At 44.3% G+C, this 11,841-nt stretch overlaps 1 protein-coding gene across 1 annotated transcript; it reads left to right on the forward strand.

The window, feature by feature from the left end:
* The first annotated feature begins 428 nt into the window (after positions 1 to 428).
* adra1aa (adrenoceptor alpha 1Aa) lies at positions 429 to 11,090 on the forward strand. The gene is made up of 2 exons (XM_017417162.3): positions 429 to 1,337; positions 7,879 to 11,090. Exons 1-2 carry the CDS (start codon positions 461 to 463, stop codon positions 8,424 to 8,426), a joined length of 1,425 nt encoding a protein of 474 aa, XP_017272651.1. The 5' UTR covers positions 429 to 460; the 3' UTR covers positions 8,427 to 11,090.
* Positions 11,091 to 11,841: the final 751 nt, after the last annotated feature.

Consider the following 11,841-nt stretch of genomic DNA (forward strand, 5'->3'; position numbering starts at 1 on the left):
AAGTGCTTTCCCATCTCAGCATTTGTTACGACACGCTTGACATTTGGGGCCAAAGTAAGATTTTTGCCAAGCGGGCGCACACAAAGCACGCCCATGTGTCTGTCCTCACTGTAATCCATTCTGACAATGTTTTGTAATATTAGTATTAGCGTCACAAACATTTATGAGACGGAGTACCTGGTTTCAGCGCAGTGGTCCTCATTTGCCTAATTTATTCTCCGCTCACAAGCATCTTGAAGCCTCGCCAACATAATGGCTCATTTGCTCGAGGCGTCATCATTCAAATTATGTTTTGACAAGATGGACTTAATGTGATCATTACTCTAATGGCTTCTGCGAGAACGCCAAGATGCCACTTTTTTCCTCATAACCTGCGGTGTGTTTCAGCCTACCTTTGCTGCTCGGGACAGCGTCTGGTCCCAGCCAAGTGTTGGAGCTGAAGGGTCCTCTGCTGGACAACATGACCCCAGCTTCTCTGAGCCAGAACTGCTCCAACTGCAGCCACATTTTGGTACCAGGGCTCAGTGTGGTGAAAACTGTGACTCTGGGCATGGTCCTCGGTGTGTTCATCCTGTTTGGTGTCATTGGAAACATCCTCGTGATCCTCTCTGTGGTTTGTCATCGACACCTGCGGACAGTCACGCATTATTTCATCGTGAATCTGGCAGTGGCGGACTTGCTGCTGAGCTCCACCGTGCTGCCCTTCTCTGCCATCTTTGAGATTCTGGACCGCTGGGTGTTTGGCCGAGCTTTTTGTAATGTTTGGGCAGCTGTGGACGTGCTCTGCTGCACGGCCTCCATCATGAGCCTCTGCGTCATCTCCGTGGACCGCTACATCGGAGTCAGCTACCCTCTGCGTTACCCTTCCATCATGACAAAACGCAGGGCTCTGTTGGCCGTGATGCTGCTGTGGGCGCTTTCTGTCGTCATTTCCATCGGACCCTTGTTCGGCTGGAAAGAGCCAGCTCCAGAGGACGAGTCGGTCTGCAAGATCACGGAGGAGCCGGCATACGCAATCTTCTCAGCCGTGGGCTCTTTCTACCTGCCCCTGACCATCATACTGGTCATGTACTGTCGGGTTTATGTCGTAGCTCACAGGGAGAGCCAGGGCCTGAAGGAGGGCCACAAGACAGAGAAGTCCGACTCGGAGCAAGTGATTCTCAGGATGCACCGTGGAAACACGACTGCGTCCGAGGACGAGGCCCTTCGCAGCCGCACTCATTTCGCCCTGCGACTGCTCAAGTTCTCCCGTGAGAAGAAGGCTGCCAAGACCCTGGGGATCGTGGTGGGCTGCTTTATCTTGTGCTGGCTGCCCTTTTTCCTGGTTCTTCCCATCGGTGAGTAATATTGTGCTTAGTTTGCATGCGATTCCTAAATTTGTGAGCCAGATGTTGCCCAAGGCTCCTTTCACACCTGTCACCAACATTCATCCTGGTCTTGCATTTGGACGGTGCTAAATACAAGCATGTGTCCTCAATCAAGACTGATTTTCCTTCAGGTGTGAACACTCACACATGGATGTTAGTGGCAGGTATGAACAGGGCCCAACATCTTTGTAACGCCCGGACTTGTTGGGGTCAGAACATTTTTCTTTTGGGCAGGTCAACCTTTATGGAATTTCTTTGGATATTTTAAATATTTAATAAATGCTTTAACTTTATCCCAAGTATCCAGCATTCCTGTGAGCCAAAATAAAGTCGACCAGCAGAAATGATTCAGCCCATATACGGAATGACAGATGACTCAGCGTTGGTCCAACCCAAACATTAGTCCTGGTGCTGTAAATCACCAAAGTCAGGCAACAAGTTGTAATCCATCAGGAAGTCAGTCTGAGCCCTGCTAAGTTTGGTAATTCCAAGTCCCACTGGCTCATAATATCCCTCCAATAAAATATTTGGTGATTTATTTGCAGAAGAAATCCAAACTAAATGACATGTTGACATGTCTTAGTCAACATAACTTATTTCTTAGTATGCATTATTTCTAATAGGGTTTTTTTAAAAATGCAGGTTTTATTAGGTTATGTGTTGAGCAGAATTATTTCTTGCACGGCTACAGAAACTGTCACAGACAAGTGTGGTGTTTATTTGTCGTGTTCCTTTGGGTTTGTAGTGCTTTTTTACTAGTGTGATCTTTGTATTTTGGTGTTCGACTGTCTTGCTGTGCTTTTGGCGTGAACATAATGTGTTTGTGTCAATGGCACCTGTTGTAAATTGCTCCTTTCCTTGAACTTAATGACTGCTGCACTGTTATTCGTGGGTCGAGTTGTATCCCGTGCCTGTTTGAGCTTGGACATCTACGATCTTTGCGCCTGGAGAGAGGGAGGATATGCCCACTGCTTCGGCTCTCCTCTCAATGACCTGTGCCGTCGGTGTGCCGGCTTTTGATTCAGTGCTATGATTTGTGACAAAAGGGTGGCAGCAAAGGTCAAAGGAAAGGTTTACAAGACAGTGGCGAGAGCAGCTGTGTTGTATGGTTTAGAGACAGTGACGCTGATAAAAAAGACAGGAGACAGAACTGGAAGATATTGAGGTTCTCCTTGGGAGGGACAAGGATGGACAGGATTAGGAATGAGGTCATCAGAGGTACAGCACAGGTTGAAGGACTGGGAGATAAAGTTAGAGAGGCCAGACTGAGATGGTTTGGACATGTGCAGAGGAGGGACAGTGGGTATATTGGTAGAAGGATGTTAGAGATGCAGCTGCCAGGAAAAAGACAAAGAGGAGATATATGGATGGAGTTAGAGAGGACATGGAGGTAGCTGGAGTGAGGACAGAGGACACAGAAGACAGAGTTAGGGGGAGGAAGACAACTTGTTGTGGAGACCCCTGAAAAGAGAACAGCCAAAAGAAAAAGAAGCTGATGGTCTGGAAATCTGGCACTCATCTTCACCATATGTGGATGGGAATAACCACAATTATCTCCCCCTGCTGGTGTGGGGTATTAAGTGACTGGCTATCAGCTGCCCCTTTAAGTGAACTGAGCCCCGGTGACTGAATGACTCGGACAGTTCCTTTTATAAAGTGTAATTGTGTAAAATCTGTCTGCTGTTTCAGAAACCCCTTTTTAAATCGAGCCTTTTTAGCTATTTAAAATTCTATCTTGCTCTTTGCTATTCATAAATCTTCAGTCATTATCTTTATTTAAATATCAAATAAAAGCTAAATCTCTGCAGCATCTGTTTCTCCAGTCGTCACTGTGTTTGTGTGACGGGAAAATTGAATCAAATTCATGCAAAAGCAGCTTAAGGCTGCAACAAAACCTCTTCTAGTCTTTATGCAGATTTTGTCACTTATAGTCAGAATAACTTGCCTTATTGGCAACCTGTTTGCTGAATTAAGTCAAACTAATGGTCTCTTGTCTTTCGTGTCACATTGAGCCGCTCAGAGTGGTATATGGTGAAGAAAGAAATGATCATATTTTACCAAAATGCAACTGTTGTTTCTAAGAAGAGAGAGAGAAAAAAATCACATCCAAAGCCTTTAAACTGTCATCCATGAGAATTATTCAGTATATTGGACCACTTACGTCACTTAAGCCTGAGTCAGACCATCTTCGGAGAACTATTTAACCTCCTCATTAATTCGTTTTGCAGATCCACCCATTGATCCAGGCTGCTGCCAGCGTTTTAAGTGCTTGCACGTTTAATGGTCAGATGGAGGTAATTAAATTACCCCTTTGCGGGGATCACGCTGAAGTTACAAGAATCCAGACAATCCGTGAGCAGCGTACACTTGTAAATGGAACAGCAGACGACCTAAAAATAGCCTGCATCAATCTTTTATGCCTCTGACGTCCCACTGTCCTCTCCGTGTGTAAACAAACTCAGAGTATTTCAGACTCACACGTATTTAAAAGACAGCATCTTGTCTGACTTGTCAGACCAGCTCTCCTCTCCTCCGTCTTCTGTCCATCCCGTTTGTGACTCACCCCGTCACAGGGTCGTCCCCTCGGTGACAGATAAGACCATCACAGTGGAGTCAGAGCTCATATGTTGCTCCATATGTTTGATGAGGACTTGCATAAAGGAGAGAAATGGGGGGAGGAAGAGAATAACCCCCTGGGTTGTCAGATCTTCGCGTGCCATCGGTAATAATATGACAGGAAATGAAGAAGATACGAAGTGTTTCAAAACCCTCACACATCCCGTATGTGTTTTTATTTACTCCATGCTCTCACGCTTGTCATTATAGCTGCTGCCGTTTTGGTTCCTGGCTGTTAAAGGAGGAAACCCTCGGCTCGTCAGTGCTCCGGCGCTAATACCACATAAGTCTGTGAATGACTCTAGATGCAGCGATGACTCACCAGAGGTGTGACACAGAGCTGTCTCGTTTAGGATTGACTGACATGGTTATGTCACCAGAGAAAACAAAGCGTGGGACCTTGATACGATCTTTAAAAAAGACGAGTTGTGAGGCGTAATGTTTATTTCTGGGTTGTCCTACTCTCCCCGGGACATTTTGGAAGTCCCAGTGCAGGATCACATGAAAGTGTAAAATGAGCTGCTAATTAAGCAGTCTTGGTGTGAGTTATTAGGTTATTGCCTGTGAAATACAGCCGGGGTCAGAGGTTTACATACGCCCGTCATGGGCATGAATGTCATAATAATTTCAAGCTTCTAATGAATGATTTGAACCACTCGTTCTCCAGGGTGGAGTGATTAAACACCACACAACTTTAGGCATGTTTCAAAACAGGGACTGGGTGCACAAATGTGAATTTAGTGTGGATTGTCTTTAATCCACTCAGGGTCAGAATTATACATACAGTCTCAAATCCTTTTTATGATTACTTTTGTCTTCCTGGTTCACCTGTTCCCTTTCAAAAACCCTTTTATGATTTAATTTTTGTGTCTTCCCTAAGTCTTTGGCAGGTTGTCTGTGTTTGTCTAGTCTGTGCGATCTCCTTTATTCTATAGGTTTTCAGCTGTTTCTTTTCTTCTTCTGCCTGTTGTTATTTCCTCAACATTTTCTGCTTTGTTTCAGAACGTGTGATTGCATTTCTTTTTTATTCACTGGAATTCAGTTTTTCAGGGTGGCACAGCGGCGTAGTGGTTAGAGTCGTCGCCTCCTGGCAGGAAGGTTGTAGGATTGTGTCCTGGCCTGGAGTTTGGAGGTTCTCCCTGTGTGCACATGGGTTTCCTCCCACAGACCAAAAACATGCATGTTAGGTTAATCTGTAACTCTTAAATAGTCCCTAGGTAAGAGTGTGAATGGTTGTTTGTCTCATTTGTCTCCATGTGGCCCTGCAGTGGACTTGCAACCTGTCCAGGGTGTCCCCCGCCTCTCACACAGTGACTGCTGAAGATAGGAACCAGTTCTTAAATTAAAGAAAAAAAAATCCTGCACCAGTCTTAGAAGACTGCAATTTCTTTGTCTGCTCTGTCTAACCATAACTATTGTCACTTTATTTCACATTGTGAAGCAGAATAAAATTTGTTCAAATACCTTTGACTAACGTGCAGAAAAGCTGTTACGCTCACTTGTGGGTTTCAAAGACGATTTGATGAACATTGGGAGCAAAAAGAAACATCTTATAGGTCACATTTGACGTAGCAGGTATAAAAACCAGGTGGTCAGCTGCTTCTAATCTGAGCTGGCACGTGGCAAACTCACGTCCCTGCCTGACATTTTCCCAGGAAGTTTATAACGTGTCGGATCTCTCCAAAGAATGACGTTATTCCAGAAGACGAGCTCTCGACAGTTTCTTCCTCTGGATGCGCACCACAAGTTGCTCCTTGTTTGGACGACTGTTCCTGCTTCAGCTTTTCTGAAACAGTCGCCAGCCAAATAGACCAACGAAGTTTCCACAGCAAATTCAGCAAGAAAAACAGGAAACACAAAGTTTGATTGAGGAACAGAGATCCCAGTCTGAAAAAGATACGTGAAACATCAACATTTTACTTGTTTAACTGACTCTAGTCTTCACAGCGGCCCATTTCAAATGATGGGAGATTCACTCTAATTGGCTGTTAAACCTTATTTTAGGCTGTTGTTACATTACATAAACTGTCTGTCTTCAAAGCTACTGATGAACGAAGAACCCACACCTGCTGTCTCTCTGTCATGCACTAAAACTCGAACACATTACGACAGAAATCTTGGACAGGTAAAGAAGACTGCTAACACCAACACGCCCACTGGGGAAAGAGCTGGTTTGTGATAATCGTATCGCTGCTGAAGAACCACTTCACCGAGTAAATGGCTCCTCAAACGTCACGACCAGCAACATTATCTGCTCCAAACCCCACATTGGGCCGCTGCGCTGGCCAGCTTCTATTCAAACATAATGAGGGTCAAATATTCGAGACACATGAATGGTGCCGAGGGCTTGTTGGCAGAGACTCATCTGGAGCCAGTCGTCCAAGCCATAACAAACCAGAAAGTAGTTTTTTAGTGCTGTAAAACCAAAAACAAAACAATGAAGCAACTAAAGAGAGAAACCTTTTATTTGTGAGAAAATTGTGGAAGCCTTCATCGGCTGCCCAGACACTCAACTCGTTGCCAGATGAGGTTGTCAAAACTTATTTTATGAGGCTTTAAATAATTTTCGCTGGACTAGATTTGAGGTATTTTTGCATTTGTGAGGCTGACAGCTGCATCCACGTTGGTACTCTAGTGTGCAGCAAATCCTCCCGCTCTTGTGTGTCTCTCTCTCTCTTTTAATATTCCTAAGAATTCATGTTTTTCGTATCTGCATGATCAGAATCTCATCAGTTACGAAAAAAACATGCAAAGCGGCACATTACGCAACTGAGTCCGAAGGAGCTTTCTTCTCTGTCAGAACCCGCTGTGGTGCGACTGAACGTGAAATAAAACGGAGCCGCACAGCCGCAGATGCTCCATTGATTTTAACCAACAATACATGTATCTAACCCGTCTATTTTTAGCATCAGGAAAAGAAAGAAATCTATCGGGAGTCCTGACAATATTGGAATTCTTCTTTGTGGTATTGCTGTGGATAAAATGTGCTCAAACAGTTTATCGCTGCCTTCACTTCTTGTTTTTTTTTTACTTATACTGTGTGATCATAAGTTTGATCACCAGCAGCAGCAGCAGCAGCAGATGGTCAAATAGAAAATTTTCTAAATTTCACACACAAAAACAAAATGTTCTTTTGACTTTGAAAACACGACAGATTGTAAGATTTACGTGGCAGGAAGGCATTAACTTACTGTAATGTTTCTCTGTCAGCCACAGAATACGAGCCAAGTCACCAGCATAAACAATAAGGAACACGCCTGCATGTAATGTGCCTTTTAAGCCATTACCTTCTTCATTAAAGATCCCCCTCGCACTCACGAGTGCTTCCTCTAATCAAAGGAAGCGCGGTTTGTCGCCTCAAACCTGACGGGACGTGGGGGGGAAGCTCAGAGGAAATTTTATGGAACAGAAACAGTGTCATGGGCAGCAGCAGAAGAAAACGGGCTGCGGGTTATGTTTAATTCATTACACCTCTAATGAAAAACACCAGAAGTGGCAATCGAACATCTAAAATAGAATCTGAACGGTTCGGGGAAGGTGTACAGAATATCTGAGTCACTTTATTACTTTTATTTTGCAGCTGAGCTATTACTCCGACTGATTTGGGAAATCTGATTACTTTTTTTTTGTCCTCACTGGCACATTAACACCTGTCACTTATTTGTAGCTAAAATAAGCTTTGCATCTACCGCACTGACTGGCATGAAATCAGACATTCAAGCTCCCAAAACAATTAATCCTGATGACGTTGTTGATTATTTCCTGCTGTAGGTAATTTGCTTTTCTTAGATCCTCTTCCTTGTTTCATTACAAATGTGCTTGTGTTGGCTGTAGTTTTATTTTATTTCAGATGTCTGCTCCTTCCTTCTCAAATGTGTGTCGACTGTCGCCACAGGTTCCATATTCCCTGCCTACAGACCCTCAGACACGGTCTTCAAGATCACCTTCTGGCTCGGCTACTTCAACAGCTGCATCAACCCCATCATCTACCCGTGCTCCAACCAGGAGTTTAAAAAAGCTTTCCAGAGTTTACTCGGAGTTCACTGTTTGAGGGCGACTCCCCGAACGCACCACCTCCACCACCATCTGAGTGCGAGTCAGAGTCAGACTCAGGGCCAGAACCAGGCCCTCACGCTGAGCCTGGACAGCAGGGGGGCTTCCTGCAGGCTCAGCCCCTCCTCGTCCGTGGCTCTGTCCAGGACGCCTTCCTCCAGAGACAGCAGGGAATGGAAAGCCTTAGCCGAAGGCCCCGCCGGCGGCAGATCCGGACGGGCCAAAACGAGCGGCGCTAAAGTGGCCAAGCTCTGCAACAAAAGCCTCCAACGGACCTGCTGCTGCATCCTCGGAGCTGGGAGTCGCCCACAGGAGCCCCCACCTGTCACACACCTTCCAACCATTAAAATCCACCAGCTGTCCCTGTCAGAGAAAGGAGATGCTGTGTAATCACTGTCATCATTCGAGCGGTATTCTTCTTTAAGCTCAAACATGGAAGTTTTGTGTCAGCTTTAAGATTGAAATTCCAAATACCTCAACTTGTTTTGTTTTTTTTGTCCTAACCAGATATACCGTTATCACACCTGGGATTTGAGTTGGCTTTTCAGCTTTTAAAACAGAACGTTGCAAAATAAAACTTGGCCAAATGGTGAACAAGGAGTGTTTTTTTTTCTATCAGACTTGAACAGGTCAAACAAACACCATGCGAGTGACAATGATGAATAAAATTACTAATGTTTACACATTTTACGTTTTGGAAGAGCAATTGAAATGTACGACAGTGTTTTATTAATTGTACGGCCTCGGAAGTCGCTGGAAATGGTGGTTTCTCCAAGTTTGCCTACAATGCTGTTCATGTTGTGAAAAAGCTGTACATTGCTCTTTTTTTCCCCCCACTGCACACACTAAAAACAGCTGGGTTAAAAACAAGCCAATTTGTAACCCGGCACCGGTTTAACTCAGCAGGTTAACAGTGTGACCTAGCACACTGTATTTGTTTTCTTCTTTAATTGAGTAATTAGATTAATTAGAGCTCCAAAAGAGTTGAATTTAAAAGAATAACCCAAAGTCTGGGTTCTTAGAAACTGAAAACCTTGGTTAGCGCTAGCGAGGTAGTGCTAACAGCTATTAGCATCAGCTAGCTAGCACCAGATGATGTTTTCTTGGGGAACAAAACTCATTGACTAGTGCAAACTAAAGTTATTACCAAAACCAACCAAGGCTGTTTTTACCACCTTAGCTTTAATACATAAAGCAGAGGACCAGCCGGGTCAGATTTGGTCAATTTCGGACTTAAAATGGCGGTCTGTGAGGAACGACTGACCGAACCACTGGGCCACAACCTTTTGACCTGATATTTGGTCAAACCACCCCAACCTTTTAGGCAACACTTGTAACTCAGCGATCTGAGCGATCGAAACAACCCAGCAGTTTTTAGCGTGTCCAAACCACAGGGACCGCACATACCTCGGCGTCACGCACAATAAATTTGTAAGACATGTTCCCAAGAGATGACGACAGTTTTGGACTTCGGCGATTTGATTCGGTGCTTTGTTTCACTCTTACAAGATAAATCGGCCCCCGAAAACCCGTGGCCCATCTACCCGCGTTCCCACAGTGTTGTGAACCTTTGAGCGCTGACAGATGGGTGTCTTAATATACTTCTGTGGAATTTTGACTGACCTTGTGGTCGCTGGCCTCCATCCTGACCAACCTCAAGCCTCTTTAAAACACACACACACACAAACACACAAACACCAGATTTAGAAGATAAATCTCTAACATTCTTCTCTCAGACCGTTCTCATGTTCTATTTCTGTCATTTTCTTTTCTTTTTTTGTTTGTTTTGTTTCCTTTTAACAGCCGTCCACACTGAAACGCAATCTTGAACTTCACACGGCCACGGGCGCCGCTGCTGCTGTTTAATGAAGTCTAAAGGCGAGAAAGTGAGAGTGTTTAGTGCGAGTTCAAGACTGCAAAGTGGCTCTGTTTATGCAGAAGCATCAAAAGGGCAAGAGGACAACCGCTGCCAGCTGTATCGATTTCTTTCCTCCTGGCTACTCGCTCTCCGAGTGTAGGCGGAAAGAGATGAGGCCGGCATCGTTGGGCCTGCCTCCCCCTTCTCCGTGTTAAGCTCAGACGTAGAAGTGGAGTCGACAGCTCTCCTGCAGTGGTGGTGGTGGTGGGGTAGTACTCAGCAGAACAACGAGAGTGCCCGTGAGTGTGTCCTGTGTTGTCATTGACCGGCGTGGCTGTGAACCTGTAAATTACACCATCTCTGCGCAGATGCCATTAGGAAAGGAGCAACCGGCCCCGGCAATAAATTACAGGCGGCCCGGGTGACCTGATTCGGCCCGTCCTTGATTATCTCCCTTTATAGAAAGTGGTGTGATTAGAACCTCAGCCAACGGAGAGCCCACCTGCGTGTGATCTTCCGAACGCATGAGCCATAATGAGCGCCGTGGTTACATCAGCAGATGCAGAGTGGAGCGGAGCATCCTTCAGAGCTCTCGGGTTTTATGTGCATGTGTTATATCTGATGTAGCTTTAATCACTGGCTCGTTTTTTTTTTTTTTTTTACAGTGTATGTGTCCCATTAGGCTGAATTACTGAGTCCACAATCAGTAATTCTAACAGGGATATTTCAGTGCTTACAGTCTATTCAGGTGGAGTACACCGTCTGTCGAGGCAGATCAATTATAGGAGCGAGTGTGGTCTTATAATAGCAAGTCTCTGCGCTTCACTGGATTGAAAGCATGGCAAGTGGTGCTGTCAGTGACTCATGTTTGCACACCTCTCCCGAGAGGCTTCAGCCTGGTAAAACCACCCTCATGTTTTCACTTTTTTTCCCTCTCTCCCTCTCCCTTTTCTTATTTAAAGCTTTTTTATCGGTGGGGTTAAAGATGATGTTAGTATAGGATTCCCCCTCTCCAGCTTAATTAAAGTCAAGTGGAGTCCTAATTGGACACGTGTCAAACAGCCAGGAGACTTCAAGTGAACTGTTCACTGAACTTTGCAGATGTGTGCACTCGGTGGGACATGGCTGGCAGCTCCTCTGCGAGCGAGCGAGGAGCCGGAGCGTTAAAAGGCAGCTCAGCACCACAACTCCACCTAGTGCCTCCACCTAGTGTCGCACAGCGTTTCCCCCACATCTGTGATGGATGCACAGGTACCCATGCTGCTAATAATCAAAGCCCTTAAAGGATGCTGGGGACAGTTTCATTCTAATTAATTGATAAAGCTGGCTGCTTTTGTGGCCAAGATTTTAATCCCCCAAGAGAAATAAGATGCTTTAAATCAGTAAAACCATGCAAATCTTTAGAAAAAGAATAAAAGAGATTATTTAAAATATGTTCATAGTTATGTGTTATTGAAAAAAAAAGGGTAAAAGATAAAGTATTATATCTGCTCCATGTTCCTCTTTAATTAGGGAAATCTTTCACTTTGACTCCAAATTTTAATTTTGGTTATAAGACATAAAATATAAAACAGGGAGTTTATCTGTTTGGAGTTTCTCCACTTTTTTTTCTGCACAACTCTCAGCTACATCTAAACCTCTGCCTAAAGCCAGTGTTCAGATTTCTGAAGTGAGGTTTTGTCAAAAAAAATAAAATAAAATAAAGGATATGAACAATCAATATCTTACCTGTTGCAGATAGCTCTTTGAACCTCAGTTTGGAGAAAGGGGTTTGATTCTGACTGGACCGATATATTATTCATACATTACATACAAACTCATATATTTCAAATGTTTATTTCGTTTAATTTTGATGATTACAAATGACAACAAATGAAAATCTCAAATTCATCATATCAGAAAATTAGAATATTACTGAAGACCAATAAAAACAAAGGATTTATAGAA

The sequence above is a fragment of the Kryptolebias marmoratus genome, linkage group LG1, assembly GCF_001649575.2.
Source record: "Kryptolebias marmoratus isolate JLee-2015 linkage group LG1, ASM164957v2, whole genome shotgun sequence".
Classification (NCBI taxonomy): domain Eukaryota; kingdom Metazoa; phylum Chordata; class Actinopteri; order Cyprinodontiformes; family Rivulidae; genus Kryptolebias; species Kryptolebias marmoratus.

Excerpts from the sequence above, each read along its gene's own strand:
- adra1aa (XM_017417162.3), top strand. The coding sequence starts at position 461 with ATGACCCCAGCTTCTCTGAGCCAGAACTGCTCCAACTGCAGCCACATT. Across the intron at positions 1,338-7,878 it reads TTTCCTGGTTCTTCCCATCG|GTTCCATATTCCCTGCCTAC; the intron begins GTGAGTAATATT and ends CTGTCGCCACAG.